The sequence below is a fragment of the Pituophis catenifer genome, unplaced genomic scaffold, assembly GCF_029215685.1.
Source record: "Pituophis catenifer annectens isolate HBS135680 unplaced genomic scaffold, rPitCat1.0.hap2 SCAF_11, whole genome shotgun sequence".
Lineage (NCBI taxonomy): Eukaryota > Metazoa > Chordata > Lepidosauria > Squamata > Colubridae > Pituophis > Pituophis catenifer.
The window spans coordinates 23246824-23266037 of NW_027256891.1; the positions used below are offsets into that span (position 1 = coordinate 23246824).

Consider the following 19214-nt stretch of genomic DNA (forward strand, 5'->3'; position numbering starts at 1 on the left):
GAAGAAGGAAAGAAGGAAGGAAGGAAAGAAAGAAAGAAGGGAGGAAGGAAGGAAGGAAGGAAAGAAGAGAGGGAGGGAGGGAGGGGGAAGGAAGGAAAGAAAGAAGAAAAAGAAAGAAGAAGGAAGGAAGGAAGGAAGAAGGAAGGAAAGAGAAGGAAGGAAGGAAGGAAGGAAGGAAGGAAGGAAGGAGAGGAAGGAAAGAAAGAAAGAAAGAAAGGAAGGAAGGAAGGAAGGAAGGAAGGAAGGAAGGAAGGAAGGAAGGGAGGGAGGGAGGGAGAGGAGAGGGAGGGAGGGAGGGAGGAAGGAAAGAAGAGAGGGAGGGTGGGAGGGAGGAGGGAAGGAAGGAAAGAAAGAAAGAAAAAAGAAAGAAGGGGAAGGAAGGAAGGAAAGAAGGAAGAAGGAAGAAGGAGGAAGGAAGAAAAGGAAGGAAAGAGGAAGGAAGGAAGGAAAGAAGAAAGGAGGAGGAAAGAAGGAAGGAAGAAAGAAGAAAGAAAAGAAAGAAGAGGAAGGAAGAAGGAAAGGAAGGAAGGAAGAAGGAAGAAGGAGGAAGGAGGAAGGAAGGAAGGAAGGAAGGAAAGAAGAAGAAGAAGAAGGAAGGAAGAAGGAAGGAAGGAAGGAAAGAAGGAAGGAAGGAGGAGAGAGGAAGGAGGAGGAGGAGGAAGGAAGAGAGAGGTGAGGAGAGGAGGGAGAGGAGAAGGAAGAAAAGAAGAGAAAAGAAGAAAGGAAAGAAGGGGAAGGAAGGAAGGAAGGAAAGGAGGAAGGAAGGAAGGAAGGAAGGAAGGAAGGAAGGAAAGAAAGAAAGAAAGAAAGAAAGAAAGAAAGAAAGAAGAAAGAGAAGAAAGAAAGGAAGAGGAGGAAGGGAAGGAGGGGAGGGAGGAGGAGGAAAGAGAGAGAGGGAGGGTGGGAGGGAGGTGGGAAGGAAGGAAAGAAAGAAAGAAAGAAAGAAGAAAGAAAGAAGGGGAAGGAAGGAAGGAAGGAAGGAAAGGAGGAAGGAAGGAAGGAAGGATAGGAAGGAAGGAAGGAAGGAAGGAAGGAAGGAAGGAAGGAAGGAAGGAAGGAAAGGAAAGGCTCCCCAGCCCTTGTCCTCCCGGGAGTGTTAATTTCCAAGCAGGTTGGTCCAGGGGAAAGCGGAACTCCTTCGTGCTTTGCCCAGGAAGGGACCTGCAGCAGATGGCAGCACAGATTCAACTTTCTCTGCTCCCAGTCAAGTTGAGCAACGTTGAGTTGGCAAGCACCGGGATGGAAGACCACCAGAAAAGGTTGTGGCTGCAAGCCAACCCAACGTGAAAAAAACCATCTTGGGAAAAACCCAAATATGTTTTTTTTTTTTTTTCAAGAGACAACTGGACTTTCTGGGTTTTTTTTTTTCCTTTGAAGACGTTTCGCTTCTCATCCCAGAAGCTTCTTCAGCTCTGAGAAGAAAAACCAGAAACTCCAGCTGCCTCTTGAAAAAAAAGCATCTTTGGGACAACCATGATCTGGAGGACTGAGAATCTCTATAGACACTCAAGAACTTAGTAAGTGCGCATGGCTGCGCCAATAAGATCAGGTGAAACAGAAAGTCCTGGAAGGAAAACATTTACTTATGATAAGTTTATGTATGTATTTATTTATTTATTTATTTATTTATTTATTTATTTATTTATCATATTTGTATACCGCCCTACTCCCGGAAGACTCAGGGCGGTGAACAGCCAAGATAAAAATACAAAGAACATACAAAAGTTAAAAACTATTAAAAATAGATTAAATAATTTGGGCTCAAAAAACAAATTTAAGACATCCAATTTATCTAAAAACATTTAAAAGGGAGAGTTAGGCCACACCAGCCTGTTGGAATAAAAACATTTTTAAGGCACGGCGGAAGATGCGTAAGTCTTGGATCCTCCGTATCTCCAGGGGGAGCTCGTTCCAGATGGCGGTTGCCCCCACAGAGAAGGCTCTCCCCCTGGGGGCCGCCAGTCGACATTGTTTGGCCGACGGCACCCTGAGGAGCCCCTCTCTATGGGAGCGAACTGGTCGGTGAGAGGCTATTGGTGGCAGGAGGCGGTCTCGTAAGTACCCTGGTCCTGAGCCATGGAGCGCTCTAAAGGTGGTAACCAAAACCTTGAAGCGCACCCGGAAGACCACTGGGAGCCAGTGCAGCTCGCGCAGGAGGGGGGTCACATGGGAGCGCCACGTCGCTCCCGTCACCACCCGCGCGGCCGCATTCTGGACCAGTTGGAGCCTCCGGGTGCTCCTCAAGGGGAGCCCCATGTAGAGGACCATAGCAATAGTCCAGGTGTGAGGTGACAAGGGTGTGAGTGACCGTGCGTAACGAGTCCCGATCCAGAAAGGGACGCAACTGGCGAATCAGGCGAACCTGATAAAAAGTCCTCCTGGCCACGAGATAAGATAAGTTGCTTATCTCCTGAAGCTGAAGAAGCTCCTTGGATGAGAAGCCAAACGTCTTCAAAGAGAAACCAGAAAGTCCAGTCATCTCTTGAAAAAGCTCCTTTGGGACAACCAGGACCTGGATGACTGAGAATCTCCATAGACATCTTGGAAAAAAGCGACGTCAAAAGAACTGAGGGGGGGGCGCTATTACTTCCTGGAAAGGGGTGGGTGGGTCCTTTGCCTCCTGGCATTTTAGCCTGGGAAGATGGCAACCCCACCTAGAGTTCTTCACCTGCCATCAGAAAGCTAAGCAGGATCCTGGAGGGCTTCATCTTTGGAGCGAGGCCATCAGGAACACGTTGGCTGTGGGCTAGATTGCAGTGTGGAAAAGCATCTTGAAAGGCAGCAGGGAGCAAATCAATTTCAAACGGTTGTAATTTAAAACAAAAAAACAACAAAACAAACCACCTACAGGGGAGTTGAGTTCTACAACTCAAGGTTAACTTTATTGTTTTGAAGAATTAAGGCCAGGTAAGCATTTCACCTGAGGGCTTTTGATGTAGGTGCTCTGTGAGCTGAGTTAGTCTCTTGCAGATGTTTCATTACCCAATTAGGTAAGATCATCAGTAGTAAACTCTGTTCCTTACCAGCCCTGATGATGTTACACCTGGTTGGGGTAATGAAACATCTGCAAGAAAAGAAGCAAGCGAAGAGAGCACCAAAAAATAATTTTTCTATAGAAAAATTAATTGTAAGCCGCCCAGAGTCCCTTGGGAGTTGGGCGGCATAGAAATGCGATAAATTAAATTAAATTAAATTTCAACCCTGAGCTACAGATATTCTCCTTTATGGGTTTTTTGATGTCTTCGATGGGACTTTTTGTCCAGGATCTTCCAAATATAGTTCCTCTGGGAACCCCATCCCTCCCCACCACAAAAGAGCTAAAAATGCAAAATGAAAAGATCCAAGCAAGAGAAAAGATCCAAAGAAATTGCTTCGTCTTTACAGCAGTTTTAAGTACAATGATAAATTTACTCCTTGCTCCACGGTGACAACGTAACTCTATTTTTTCCCCATTATCTGTTCTTTCTAATCATGAAAACCACAAATCATAAGTTCGTTTTGGTTTCTGTTTCATGCAAAAAGTCTACAAGGGGTTCCCAGTCAGTAATAAAGCAGAGCTAACGTCTTTTCTCTGATCGAAGAAGTCAATTTAGCTATCTCACCAAATACCTCCATCTTTGGCAGTGGTGAAATCCAATTTTTTTTACTACCGGTTCTGTCGGCGTGACTTGGTGGCGTGGTGTGGCTTGGTGGGCGTGGCAGGGGAAGGATACTGCAAAATCCCCATTCCCTCCTCACTCCTCACTCACTCAGGATTCCAAGTAACACCCCCAATGAAAGAAAACTCCAAGACTTGAAATTCCTCAAAATTCCATTTTATTGGAATTCCATTTTATTATTTATTTTATTATTGGCACATCTGGGAAAACCCGAATCTGGAAGTTTCCAGGTTTTCCCCACCCAAAGAAAAGGCCAAGTTACCTGCCCAACACCTACATGTCCATCCAAGCACCGTCCCAACTTGTGATGCCTCCCAGTTCCAGCCTTCCAGGTGCAGGGCAAGGTGTCCTTGACTCTCTGGGAAAGGAATGTTATTATGACTATATATCACACTTGCTCCATACAATCCCCCCTCCCAGTTTCCCACAGTAGTAAATGTGGCAGGTCTGAAGGCCTAATACAAAAGATGGCTTCCAGGCCTGACATACGGTCAAAGAACCATAGAGTAAATGCTGGGTGTCCGTGTATTGGCCCTGTAGAGAATCAAGAGAAGAGAAATATTAGGATACCAGCTTTTTTCACCCTAGGTCAGGGGTGAGATCCAGCAGGTTCTGACAGGTTCTGAAGAACCGGTAGTGGAAATTTTGAGTAGTTCGGAGAACCGGCAAATACCACCTCTGGCTGGTCCCAGAGTGGGATGGGAATGGGGATTTTGCAGTATCCTTCCCCTGGAGTGGGGTGGGAATGGAGATTTTGCAGTATCCTTCCCCTGCCACGCCCACCAAGCCACTCCCACCAAGCCACGCCCACAGAACTGGTAGTAAAAAAAAAAAAATTGAATTTCACCACTGCCCTAGATGAGCTGGTTGAAAATTACTTACTTCTTTTCCCACTTCTCTTTCTGTACTTGGAACAGAGAGGTGGACATTGGCATGAAGCTTTGTAGATGAATCTTCTGTCTAGCACTGAAATACTCACAAATAGCACACCAGCAGAGACTCCCAACTGACTGACATACGCAGACAAGGATGTCCATGGCACTTGGCCCAAGGATAAGATCAAAAATAAGATTTAAAATATAAAAGGCAGTTGAGGACACGCGGGGACGGGGGGAGGGAGGCTTCCTGATAGACCATCCAGATGTTAAGAAGTTGCTCCTTTAGAAGTGTTGTCCGCTGCTTTGAAGGAACATCTGGGCAGTAGAATGGAGCACCTAATTAGAGTCAGAGTTGCCTTAAGCTTCTCCGTGTACTTTCAGTCTTCTAGCACATAAACTGTTGTTGCATTTGCCTCTGAATCCTAAAAAGACTTCTTGGTGCTGCTCAAAAGAACTGGTTGCAAAGAAATTTTGAGAGCATCTAGAGAAGATTCATGTATAACATGGCTTTTATGAGACAATTGCCTTTTACTGAATATCTGATGCCTGCCTGCCTTCCTTCTTCCCTCCCTCCTTCCCTCCTTTCCTCCCTCCCCCTTCCTTTTTCCCTCCCTCCCTTCCTCCCTCCCTCTCCTCCCTCCTTCCCTCCTTCCTTCCTTCCTCCCTCTCCTCCCTCCTTCCCTCCCTCCCTCCCTCCCTTTCTTCCCCCATCCCTCTCTCCTTCCTTCCTCTCTCCCTCTCCTCCCTCCCTCCCTCCTTCCTTTCTTCCCTCCCCCCCTCCTCCCTCCCTCTCCTCTCTCCTTCCTTCCTTCCCTCCCTCCCCCTTCCTTTCTTCCCTCCCTCCCTCCTTCCTTTCTTCCTCCCTCCTTCCCTTCCTTTCTTCCCTCCCTCCCTCCCTCCTTCCTTCCTTCCTTCCTTCCTTCCTTCCTTCCTTCCTTCCTTCCTTCCTTCCTTCCTCTGGAAAAGAAAATTTGACTTTGATATCTGCTCCACGTTCACATACTCGCTAGCATTTCAGGGACAGAAATTGGAGATTCTCATAATTATACCAGTCTCACAATCAACATTAAGCCAAGGCTGTTCTTGTTAGAAACTCTTTACTATAGGAAAGGACCCCAAGAAAGAGATATATAAACTTGTAATCCACATCAGGTGCCCCGTTATCTTTATGTTTCTGTTTTCACAACTTGTTTGATTGCTGGGTTTGTCAAATGACATGCTGAACCGTAAATTAAGCTCTCCGGGTTAATGCACCCAGTACATTAACTAGGCTAAAATGCAATCTATTAGTTTCCATTATAACAATCCAACATATCCTCTTCTTATTTCTGCTCTTGAGTGGGTCAAGACTTGCTCTAGTTTTTATATACACATACACACACACACACACACACACACACACACACACACACACACACATATATAACACTATTGAAAGTTTTAAAAACAAGGATAGAAATAAATACAAAGTAAAACAGAGTAAGACAGAGGGAAAAAAGGAAGGAATAAAAGGAGAAAGCTTAAGGGCCAATAGAAAAGAAAAAAAAGAAGAAAAAATAAAGAGTCTGGCTAATAGCGAATCCAAGAGTCATCGTTTTCCTTTATTTCTCCTTAAAAACCATCCGCAGCCAGCCGATTGTATCTTACTGCCTTTTAAAATTATTATTATTATTATTTGAAAGAGCCCTTCATCTAATCAGAAATGTGCTTTTATGAGGTTATTTCCTCATAAAGTGGAAAGGAGACAATTAACTGAACTTTATGCTAATGCCAGCCGTTTGATTAGCCAGAGCTTGATTAATTCCAAGGAAGGCCACACTTTGCAGCAGGCATGATGGGAGCAATGATAATAAGCAAGATGAAAGGGAATTAAGGAGAAAGAACAATGTGAACGGAGGGAGCGAAATTAGTTAACAGGAAGAAGGAACATTTATCTGACTTAGGGATCCAGCTTGAACATACTACTGATCACAATCTCTCTCCCTCCCTCTCTCTCCCCCCTCTCTCCCCCCCCTCTTTCTCTGGGTTTCTTTCTCTCTCTCTCCTTCTTTCTCTCTTTCTGTCTCTTCCTCTCTCTCTCTCACTCACTCTCTTTCTCTGTCCCTTTCTCTCTGTCTCTGTGTCTCTTTCTCTCTGTGTCGCTGTCTCTCCCTCTCTGTGTCTTTCTCTCTCTCTCTCTTTCTGTGTCTCTCTCTCTGTGTCTCTTTCTCTGTGTGTGTCTTTCTCTCTCTGTGTCTCTCTGTGTCTCTCTGTGTCTCTCTGTCTTTTTCTTTCTTTCTCTCTGTCTCTCTGTCTCTGTGTCTGTCTCTCTTCTCTCTCTCTGTTCGTCTTTCTTTCTTTCTTTCTTTCTTTCTTTCTTTCTTTCTTTCTCTCTCTCTCTTTCTCTCTTTCTCTCTGTGTCTCTTTCTCTGTTTCTCTGTTTCTCCGTCTCTCCGTCTCTCTTTCTCTCTGTGTCTGTTTCTCTCTCTCTCTCTCTCTCTCTCTCTCTCTCTCTCTCTCTCTCTCTCTCTCTCTCTCTCTGTGTGTGTGTGTGTGTGTGTGTGTGTGTGTGTATCTCTCCTCCTTCCCCCCCATTGTGTTTGTGTTTCTGGGTGTGTATGTGTCTTTGTACGTTTTGGAAGATGTTGCTAGAAAAGCAACTTGATTTTGTAACCTTTCCAACTGGATTCTTCCTATGAGCTACTCATGAAAGGGAGAGGAGAAGGGAGTTTGGGAAGATGTTTAGAATGGGCTTTTAGCTTCCGAGGCACATAAAAATATAGATATATAGTCTCTCTCTCTCTCTCTCTTTCTCTCTCTCTCTCTCCCTCCCTCCCCCTCTCTTCCTTCCTTCCTTCTTTCCTTCCTTCCTTCTTCTTTCCTCTTTCTCTTTCTCTCTGTCTCTCTCTCTTTCTCCTTCTTCCCCCTGTTAAAAGACAATAATGATGATGACTATATGTTTTATGGTGCAAGTACCGTAGTCTGTTTTAGTTTGGCAAGATTTATGTCTATAGGTAAGGAACCATAGAGGAAACTGCATAGAAGAACAATGTGTCTTTCTTGGTTTCTGGAGCCTGGCATGAAAAAACTGGACAATGAGCATCTAAGGGATATCCTTTATTCTCCTTCCAATGCAAGTAGTCCTCAACTTACAACAGTTCTTTTAGTGACCATTCAGTTACCCCAGCACTCAAAAAAGTGACATGACCAGTTTTCATACTTACAACCGTTGCAGCCTCTCTTGGTCACGTGATCAAAACTCAGATGCTTGGCAACTGGCATGTACTTATGACGGTTGCAGTCTCCCCGGGATCATGTGATCCGCTTTTGCGGCTTTCTGACAAGCAATGGAGATATCAGACTCACTCAAACAACCGTGTTTGTAACTTAACAACTGCAAGAATTCACTTAACCGTAGTAAGAAAGGTTGTAAATTTGGGGAAAACTCAATAAATGTCTCACTGAATGACAGAAAATTGGACTCAATTGTAGTCATAAATCGAGGACTATATGTATTCCCACCAATAATATTACCTGTAAGGCTAACTCGTACCTCTTGCAAACCTCTTGCAAAATATATAGGTAAAATAATAGTTATACAGGATGTGATACATTTATGTAAAATGTAGAATATAATTTTAGTACATGCCGAAAAGAATTGGGGGGGTAAGCTAAGCATGAAAATCCCCAAATAGAAATGAGGTATAAATTTATGAGTTTAATTGTTCAAACTGCCAACATAGGATAAGTGATGAAAAGTCAATTAGGGTTTTAATTAGAGCTACTATAATCACATATATTAACTAATTAACTGTGACATTAATTCTAACCTGTCTCCCATTTAATTGGCATTTTATGGATACTAATTCGAAAACTTGTTATATTTATTTATTTTTTCATAAAGAAGAGAATATTTCCCCCCTCCTACTTTCATAGGAAAAACGGAAGGAAAGGTGAACAAAAGACTTCGGCGGTTTATGGAAATGCTACAATAACGAAACACGGAGCTGATTTCTCTATGATTTCTCCTGCTATACTACAAAAAAAAGATGTTGAGATCTTGGAAAAGGTTCAGAGAAGAGCAACTAAGATGAACAAAGGCCTGGAGACTAAACCATCTGAAGGTCCCTCCTGAGCCTCTTTTTCCACGTACAAGTTAGTCCTCGGCATACGACCACAATTGGGCTCAGAATTTATGTTGCTAAGGGTTCTGACCCAGCTCCCCAAACGTGACAAACCCTCTGAAGTGAACTCAAAGATTCCTTTAATTAGGAGTGCCGGCAGCCCCGGCAAAAAGTTTCTTCTGTCCCAAGGACTGGCCCATAGATTTCCACTGCTCTCCTCTCCTCTGCCTTCTAGACATCGGTGCATCAGGCACTGGACCCAGCTGTTCCTCCTCTTCCTCATCAGCCACCTCCAGATCTGGGGGCTGTTGACTCTCGATATGAGGGCTGATGGACAGCCCAGACTTCGCCTCTCTCTCTCTCTCTCTCTCTCTCTCCCTCTCTCTCTCTCTCTCTCTCCCTCCCTCCCTCCCTCCCTCCCTCCCTCTCTCTCTCTCTCTCTCTTTCTCTCTCTGACAGCTCCACTCCCTCTTCCTCCTTGGAGCTCTCAGGCTGCCTTGATGCTGACCCTGACTCCCACACCTCCTCCTCTTCCTCTGATTCGGCTGCTGGAGGGGCCAGCAGTCAATGGGCCACAACACTAAGTGAGAAATCTGTTAGGTGAATGTTGACCCATTTTACGATTTCGTGCCACATTTGTTAAAGGAATCACTGCAGGTGTTCAATGAATACCACGGTTGTTAAGTGAATCTGACCTGTCAGAAGATTGCAAAATAAGATCACATGACTTCAGGACATTGCAACCTGTCATAGCTACTACAAACCGGTTGTCGAGCACCTGAATGTAAATTGTGTGACCACGAGGATACTGCAAAGGTCATGACTGTGAAAAATGCTCACAAGTCACTTTTTTTCAGTGCCGTTGTAACTTGCGAACGGTCACTAAATGAATGGTGGTAAGTCAAAGACCACCTGTATTATGCAGCAGCGGGCTAGGCTGTCTCTTATCTGAAGCTGTTTCCTAGGCAGCCTCTCTTCACTCTGTCTCCCAAGGCCTTTCTCACATACTGTTGTGGCCCGTCAGCGGCCTGTGCAGCTAGTAGCTGATTCCGACAGCGAGGAGGCTGGTGTGGTGCTGTGCCGGCAGCCTGTGCAGCTGGCACTCGAGTCAGACAATGACGAGGTTGGAGAAGATGTGGTGCCAGAGGCAGGGATTCAGCCAGGGCCTTCAGAACCTCCAGAAGCTCTTTTAAGTGAAGAGGACCAAGAGGAGGAGCCTCTTCTCAATGCACGGGCACGCAGAGTGGCCAAAAGGCAGGAAGAGGTCTCCTTGAGAGTAAGGCTTGGGGCTAATTGGCCACTCCCTTAGCCTATTTAAGGAGGAACACCGACTGAAGCAATTTGTAGGGAACAACTTTAGTTCACTCTCCTTCGCGTCTGGATTCTCTGCAAATTGCTTCTGGGCTTTCTGCCAACCTTCGTAAGATTGTGATTACTTTATCTTTGGTTTCTTGTAGGCTGTTAAGAAAGTTTATTAACAGCCTTTGTTTTGAAAAACAAAGTTATTGAGTTATTTTAGTAAATTAAGTTTTGTACAAACTTTGTGTGTGCTGTGTTCTTTTTTGTATCCGTAGCTGGGGCAGAACACATACCATGTCATGGTAGACATGACATCTTAGCCTCAGTTTCCTATAATGAAATCAAACAATCGTCCGTTTTGTTGCTTGTTTGCAATGGGGCACCTTTGAAACAATGTCAGTCTCTCCTGGGAATTCCCTTTCTCTGTGGTGTCCTGTTCCTGTGATGTCCAGTCCTTCTTGGCTGTTTCATCTTGTATAATAATTAACTCCAATTGATCTGCTGCGGTGTTTTAGCCAAGTGATTGGGCCTATTCAATTAGACAAAGAAAAAATCCCAGAACTATCTTTGTTCTGTGAACAATGATGTGACCAGGGGAAAGAACGAAGGGATGCAAAATAATGAGATTGCTAGATGGGATTTCTTTTGGTGCTGCAAATTTGGGACAGAGTCTCTGGCTTAGCACATGGGGAGCTTTGTCATTCGTGGCGAGGGTTCCCGAGTTTTGAAAGGGAAAGGCTGCAATCCTTAATTAGGTACACTTCTGGATTACAGCAATAAAGCTTTAGTTAAAGCCGGAAGTACGATTTAAAACCTGCCTGTTGCTGGAAAATCCAGGTAGAGGCAGAAGGATGGACATTCCAGGTTGCCAGAGGGAGCAGGTTTATTTCACTGGGGGTGAGCTTCAACAACCCGACAGGAGAATGGATAAACCATATGTTAATCCTGAATCCTAAAATCCTAAAATAAAAGAAAGAAAGAAAGAAAGAAGAAGTCTGGAAAAGATTTCCATGTTCTCAGATTTGGCATCAAAAGAAAGAAGGATAATGGTTTCATTGTTAAACATGGGGAACCAAACACAGAGAGCTAAGAATAGAATAGAATAGAATAGAATAGAATAGAATAGAGTAGAGTAGAGTAGAGTAGAGTAGAGTAGAGTAGAGTAGAGTAGAGTAAGTAGAGTTGAGTTGAGTTGAGTTGAGTTGAGTTGAGTCGAGTCGAATCAAATCAAATAGGAGTAGAGTAGAGTAGAGTAGAGTAGAGTAGAATAGAATAGAATAGAATAGAATAGAATAGAATAGAATAGAATAGAATAGAATAGAATAGGAGTAGAGTAGAATAGAGTAGAGTAGAGTAGAGTAGAGTAGAGTAGAGTGGAGTAGCAATAGCACTTAGACTTATATACCACTCCATAGTGCTTTTACAGCCCTCTTTAAGCAGTTTACAGAGTCAGCATATCATCCCCCAACAATCTGGGTCCTCATTTTACCCACCTCAGAAGGATGGAAGGCTGAGTCAACCTTGAGCCGGTGAGATTTGAACTGCTGAACTGCAGCTAGCAGTCAGATGAAGTAGCCTGCACTACTGCACTCTAACCACTGCGCCACCTTGGCTCTTGAGAATAGAAGAGAAGAGAAGAGAAGAGAAGAGAAGAGAAGAGAAGAGAAGAGAAGAGAAGAGAAGAGAAGAGAAGAGAAGAGAAGAGAATTCTTTATTGACCAAGTGTGATTAGACACACAAGAAATTGTCTTTGGTGCATAAACTCTCAGTATACATAAAAGCTATAAGTGATAGATCATGATCATAGTCATCATAAATACATTTATCATGAATCATTAGATACAACGCTTAGTGATAGTCATAGGATATTAAATAAGCAATCAAAATCATACTAGGAAACTAAATAAAAATATAAATCGTAAAGATACAAGCAACAAGGTTATAGTTATCAGTAGAAAGGAGATAGGTAATAGGAAGGATGAGAAGAATAGTAGTGATACAGTCTTAGTAAATAGTTTGACAGTGTTGTGGGAATTAGTTGTTTAGCTGAGGGATGGCATGCGGGGAAAAACCTGTCCTTGTGTCTGGTTGTTCTGGTGTGCAATGCTCTATAACGTGGTTTTGAGGGTAGAACAGGGGTGGGGTCTACTTACCTTTACTACCGGTTCGCAGCGGGGCTGCACACGCCCGCTTGCTTCACTCGCACACACGCACGCACGCACGCACACATGCTCTTCTGCACAAGCACAGAAGCTTCTTTGCATGTGTAGAAGCATTTTGATGACATCAGGGTCAGTGGGCGAACCCTCCCACCGGTTTTACTACCAGTTCGACAGAACCTGTATGAACCAGGGGCAACCCACCACTGGGTTAGAAGTTGAAACAATTTATGTCCAGGATGTGAGGGGTCTGTAGATATTTTCACAGCCTCCTGGCCATCTTTCTCTCTTTTGGCAAGATGCTCATTTCTGCTAGGCTTCCTACCCTCCCTTCTGCCCTTCCTGAATCGAAAAATGCCTTTCATTTTATTTTTATTTTATTTAATGTCAAAAGGAAGCCGAGGGACTGTCAAGCCAATTGCAAACTTTGGAATTAGACAACGCCGGGCATTCTTAGATAACAAAAGAGTGGGTGGTTACAGTTCAGTGCTTTGGCTGGAAGGGCGCCCAGCTGCTGGGCTAAAAGGAAAAAGGTAAATGAAGAGTAAAGATTTGACGAGAACATCTGGGGGAACTAAATTTTTCAAATTATGGTTTGTTAAAGGTATAGCCCTAGGTGCTAGATAAAGTTTGCATAGTGCAAGATGGAAACAATTAAGTTCATCGTAGCCCAGGGGTGGGATTTAAAAATTTTAGCAGCCAGTTCTCTGCTTGGTTGCTAGGTGTGAATGGCCGTTTTGGGCGTGGCCTATTCGGCCTCCTGCACCACAGTGAGGGGGAGGGGCTTTTGCCCTCCCCAAGCTCTGGGGGCTTTCCTTGAGCCTCTGCGAGGGCGAAAACAGCTGCCCCCAGGCTCCGAAGGCTCTCCGGAGGCCAGAAATGGGGCCATTTCCAGACTTCCAGAAGGCCCATTTTTTGCCCTCCCCAGGCTCTGGAGGCTTCCTTGAGTCTCCGGGAGGGTGAAACCAGCCTCCCCCGGGCTCCGGAGTTCCTCAAGAGGCCCTCCGTAGGCTGGAAATGAGCTCATTTCCAGATTTCCAGAACTTCCGGGAGGCGTGTTTTTTGCCCTTGTGGGCACTGCACTTACCTGGCATCCAAAACAGGCTGCGTGGAGACTCCTGGGAGGGGTGGGGTGGGGTGGGCGGGGCCAGCCAGTCCTTGCAACTACTGGTTCGGTGAACCCGATGTAAAATTAGCATCCGGTTAACCCGAACTGGTCCGAACCGGCTGAATCCCACCTCTTGTCGTAGCCCCGTTAATACAAAACACCGAGCGAAGAGGCAGTATCCTCTTTGTAATAAGTTTCAAGCACTGAGCCACAACTTTGCAGCTGTTGTTGAAACAGAAATGGACCGTTCAGGAATGTGAATTCTTAAAAAAAGAAGCTGTCCCATGGCAGTTAGGCTGAATTCCTGCTTTTTCTTCTGGGCTTTGGTGGGGTGGTGGAATAAGGTTAGAGAGCATGTCTCTCTAACTAAATACCTTTCACTTCCTTCTGCAAAGAGAGATGATTGATATTTTGTGCCTTCCCCTCGCTCGTTTTTTTTTCAGTTTTTTTTATAGTCTTACAATCCGACAGAGCATATCAAGAGATCCGGTATGTAGAATGCGGCCAGTTGCCTGGCTTTCATTATTTCCAGCATTTTTTAAAAAAATCCAGCATTCCTAAAACACCTATCTTTAACTCATCAAGGTCACCCAAAAGCGCCCAGCAAAGGCAGTGACACACCAACCTTTGTCGTTTGAAGAAAAAAAAAAAAGACCAATTGAGGCCAGCAAATCCGAATCTAGAGGTCAAACGTTAAGCTTTCATATAAATATTCGGACATGTCGCTTTAGCAAGATACACTGCACTGCAGAGGCAGCTTAATTGTTCTTACCCAGGCACAAAAAGAAAAAACACAATTCTCGTTTGCACTAGCTTGGAGACCTTTAGCAAAAGATTTGCAAAAGCTTCCCCCAACTCCCAGCTATGGAAACTGCTGGGTGAGGCCATCAGAGTCTGCTTTATAGAAGAACAGAGCTGGGAGGGACCTTGGAGGTCTTCTAGTCCAACCACGCCTGCTCAGGCAGAAGACCTTATCCCGTCCCAAACAAATGGTTGTCGAATCGCTTCTTAAAAATGTCAAGGGATGGATCACCTTCAACTTCTGAAGGCAAACCGTTCCGCTGATAAGTTGGTCTAACTGTCCGGAAATTCCTCCCTAGTTCTTGGGTGGATCTTTCCTTGATTAGTCTCCATCCGTTGCTTCTTGTCTTGCCTTCAGGTGCTTGGGTGACTAGGTTGACCTCCCCTCTTCTTTTTGTGGCAGCTCCCACAATCCTTGAGATTCTCACAGAATGCAGAATAACAGAGTTGGAAGCAGTGGTGGGTTTCAAAATTTTTTTATTACCGGTTCTGTGGGTGTGGCTTGGTGGGGCGTGGCATTAGTTGGTGGGCATGGTTTGGTGGGCGTGGCAGGATACCGTGAAATCTCCATTCCCACACTACTCCAGGGGAAGGATACTGTAAAATCTCCATTCCCTCCCCACTCCAAGGGAAGGTTACTGCAAAATCCCCATTTCCTCCTAGATCAGCTGGAACTTGGGAGGCAGACGATAGATGGGGGTGAGGCCAGTCAGCATTTTTTCTACCGGTTCTCCGAACTACTCAAAATTTCCACTACTAGTTCTCCAGAACTGGTTAGAACTTGCTGAAACCCATTTCTGGTATATAGGAGGGGAGAGGAGAGGAGAGGTGGTAGGAGGTAGGAGAGAGGAGGGAGGAGGGAGGGAGGAAGGAGAAGGGAGAGGGAGAAGAGAAAAGAGAAAAAAGAGAAGAGAATCAGAGAGGGGAACAACAGGAAATATAATCTCTTTCGAATTAGTTTTGTTCAAAGTTCCCCTTTGGAAGCCCAGGCTTGATTTATGCCCAAAGTAGCTTCACTGGAGTTAATGAAGTTACTCCAGGGATGTATTAAGTGAGCTGTGTTTATTCTCTAAGCTCCCTTTATGCTGTAAACCATGCTATGATTAACATTAATCTGACTGAAATATTCGGGCATCCCAATTCCCTGGCTAATTCTATTAAGCACTTTCTAACTCTCTCTCTCACACACACTCTCTTCCCTTCCCCAAAATTGCTCTGAAATGTTATCACGGGGTGACAAAAACTTAAGCTTTTTATTGGATTTTTTTTTTCTAAAGCCATGCTTGGATGGCTGCTGGCAGAGAGGAGAGGGAAGGTCTCTTGGCTGAATTATTATTTATTCCGGGTTGCGAAATAGTTTGGGCAACCATTACTCTGCACCCAACCCCACCAGACTCACCAAAGACAACTCTGGCCCTGGAAAGACGTGATGTTAAACATAATCTTACAAAGAACTGATAGTGCAAAGATGTCACAAGTGAGCTAATGCTTAGGAGAGTGCTACACTACTATCCAATACTTGTGAACGTAGACGCAGTGGTGGGATTAATTTTTTTTTTTTTACTACCGGTTCTGTGGGTGTGGCTTGGTAGGCGTGGAGTGGCTTGGTGGGTGTGGCAGAGGAAGGATACTGCAAAATCTCCATTCCCACCCCACCCCATTAACATGCTTTCCAGCTCCATTCTCCTGCGTAGGGCAACAAAAGAAGACCCAGCCAATCAGCTGGGACTCGATCAGCTGGGACTCAGGAGGCAGCCACTAGATCAGGGATGGGGCCAGCCAGAGATGGTATTTGCTGGTTCTCCGAACTACTCAAAATTTCTGCTACCAGTTCGTCAGAACCGGTCAGAACTGGCTGAATACCACCTCTGACATAGAGGCAACTGGACTTTCTGGTTTTTCTTCAAAGAACTGAAGAAGCTTCTTGGGTGAGAAGCGAAATGTCTTCAAAGCAAAATCAGAAAGTCCAGTTGCCTCTCGGAAAAAAAAAAAGCAGTTTTTAGACAACCAGGTCCTGGATGACTGAGAATCTCCATAGACAACCTGAAAGTCATTGCAAAATTCTGCATTCGAGCAAGGATGCCCAACCTTAGCAACTTTAAGACTTGTGGACTTCAACTCCTGTAATTTTGCAGCCAACCATACTGTTGGTTTGATCCTGTTGGAAGAAATGTCCTCCTACTGGGTTCAGTTCCAAGGTGGTGGGGGGAGACACTGGATTCATGGAAGTTGCTTGGAACTTGAAACATCCTATTGATGAATAGGATCACATTGGGGTGAAATGCTCCCGGCTCGGATCAGATCGCTCGATCCAGTAGCGATGGCAGCAGATGGTTTGGAGAACCAGTAGCAAAAATCCCTGCTCCCCCTCCCCACATGCCCAGCTGAGCCACGCAATCATCAGGCTTTTTTTTATTTTTAAAAGCATTTTTTCTACTACCTCTTTGGCCAAAAAAAATGCTTTTAAAAGTAAAGAAAAAAGCCTCTGATGATTGTGCGGCTCAGCTGGGATCGTCAGAGGCTTTTAAAAGAGGTTTTAGAGGTTGTAGAAAAAATGCTTTTAAAAGCCTCTGACGATCCCAGCTGAGTTGCCTGATTGTCAGAGGCTTTTAAAAGCATGTTTTTTAACAACCTCTTTGGCCGAAGAGGTTGTAGAAAAAATGTTTTTAAAAGAAAAAAAAGCCTCTGACGATCAGGCAACTCAGCTGGGATCATCAGAGGCTTTTAAAAGAGGTTTTAGAGGTTGTAGGAAAAAATGCTTTTAAAAGCCTCTGACGATCCCAGCTGAATTGCCTGATTGTCAGAGGCTTTTAAAAGCATGTTTTTTAACAACCTCTTTGGCCGAAGAGGTTGTAGAAAAAATGTTTTTAAAAGAAAAAAAAAGCCTCTGACGATCAGGCAACTCAGCTGGGATCGTCAGAGGCTTTTAAAAGTAAAAAAAAAAAAAAGTTGGCCATGCCCACTCAGTCACATTACCCCCCCCCAGCCACGTCCACAGAACTGGTAGTAACAAATTTTACATTTCACCACTGGATCCCATGGCTTGAGCTCCTGAACAGAAAAAGGGCAGAGATGCTGAGAGCGCCTGGGTTTTATGCCCTCTGTTGGACTTTGAATTTGAGCTTGTATTCTGATTGGTTGTCAGACTCCCATGGGCGCCATGCAGGGGCAACTCTTCTAGTCTGTCCTGAGTCCCAAACTTGGTTGAGCCTTGCTGGGTGATGATGTAATGAAGGGGCTTTGGGCAATTCCTATTATTATGGCTCTGCTAGAAGGAGGTAGATCTTTGTTATGTATAGAATAGACTGGCTCAGGCCTTAATGGCCCATTGACAAAGATTGGGAGGGCAGGGAGCTGTTTTGTCTTTAAAACATGTTTCTCCCTTTCTCATCCAGGGAAATACAATATTCTGCCTTTTTTTTTAATATTTCCTAGAATATTTCATTTTCCTAGGAGAGGGTGGGTGCTAACTTCCTACATTCTCATCTCAAATGCTTCCCGATCAAATCAAAGTATCTCTCTCTCTCTCTGTGTATATAGGTTTAATTAATGCTTTCCAAAATATGAAAGGCGAAATGCCACATTTACAATTGTTACTGTTTGACCTTTATTTCAGCTACTGAGTAAACATACAGCACTGAAGTTTTCGGGTTCTTGTTTAAATTAAGTAGTCTGTTTGTTGATAGAAAAGGTCACTTTTCAAAAAGGCAACGTTTTTTTTGTTGTTGTTTTTAAAAGAAATCATTTTTTTTCCGTCCATCTGATGGAGTTAATTAGGAATGTTCCTGAGACGCGTTACCTCGTTTCGAAAGCGCGGTTCAAAAAATTGTTTGTAATTTGAGCGAGGGCGCTTCATTATTAAGGACAAATGTTGGCTCGCCAGACTGCAAAATGTAGTTTTGGGTTAAAAAACGGGTTTGGCAGCAGACAGCAAGCCTGATATGCGAAGAGCAGCAAATTTAATTTTACGGCTGCTGTCTTGCGGAGTTAAAAATCTCTCAATCTGAAGCTTTAAACAACCACGGCAGCCAATTAACACCTCATAACAATTAGGGAGGGGGAAAAAAAACCGTAGTTGAATAAGAACAATTCTGAGCATGCACCGGGCGATAGGACCCACCGATGAACCCCGTTCAGGGCAGGAGATGATGAGGAGGTAATTTTTTTTGTCAGAAAGTTGGAAAGCTGGAGTAGGAAAAGGAGTGGATCCTGGGGCTTGCCAAGATGTCAAAGGGCTTTGGGATTCAACCGTCACAAGAATAAATAGTGGCATAAATAGTGACATCTTGCGTTGCGTCTGGTTGTAGATTATTAGAAAGAAAGCTTTCCTTAGACTTTCCACTCAGTTCCAAAAACCACAATAAAATCAACACAGGGCTTTTCTCTTTGTTGGAAGAAATAGCCATCTGGTTCAGTTCCAAGCTGGGAGAAAGACACTGGAACAGGGGTCAAATCTACTTACCTTCCCTACCAGTTCGGAAGTGTGCACGCCACGCTCATGCACTTGCTTCGCTCACGTACACGCCATCGTCACGTCTCATTTTTGACCCTCTGCGCATGTGCAGAGGGTCAAAAACGGGTTACTTCTGGGCTAAAACCAGGAAGTAACAATGTCTGGGCAGATGGGCGGAGCCTCGCACTGCTGCTGCTACCGGTTCACTGAACCACGCGCCATCGCCGCTACCGGTTCACGTGAGCTGGACAGAACCGGCAGGATTTCACCACTGCACTGGAAACATGGAGGCTGATTGGAAAGATGGTTTAATGATGAAGCAGAACCATCAAGCCCATGGTTCCCTGGTACAGCTGTCCACATGGAGTTGAGAGTGAGGGGTTTTTACACCTTCTCTTGGGCTTTGCACTTGAGCTTCCTGTTCCTGTGCAAGGACATATATTCTATTGGCTGTTGTCAGACTCCCATGAGGCCGTATAGAGGTTATATAGGGGTCATAGCTGGTTCTATAGGCTGTCTGAGGTACGTTTGGTTGAAGTTTCTGATGGTGATGCAATGCCGATTGGGCTTATTATCAGGGGATGTCTTATTTTCGGGGAAACAGGATATATATATATATATATATATATATATATATATATATATATATATATATATATATATATATAAATTTATATATATATATATATATATATATATATATATATATATATATATATATATATATATAAATTTATATATATATATATATATA

General features: G+C 44.2%; 1 protein-coding gene across 1 annotated transcript in view; it reads right to left on the reverse strand.

Moving 5' to 3' along the window:
* Nucleotides 1-18535, reverse strand: part of GRIA3 (glutamate ionotropic receptor AMPA type subunit 3) — a 160391-nt gene extending 141856 nt beyond the window's left edge. The window contains exon 1 of the mRNA XM_070952128.1: nt 18529-18535. Coding sequence (XP_070808229.1) covers nt 18529-18535 — 7 coding nt within the window. The remainder of the gene's footprint in view (nt 1-18528) is intronic.
* Between the last annotated feature and the right edge of the window lie 679 nt (nt 18536-19214).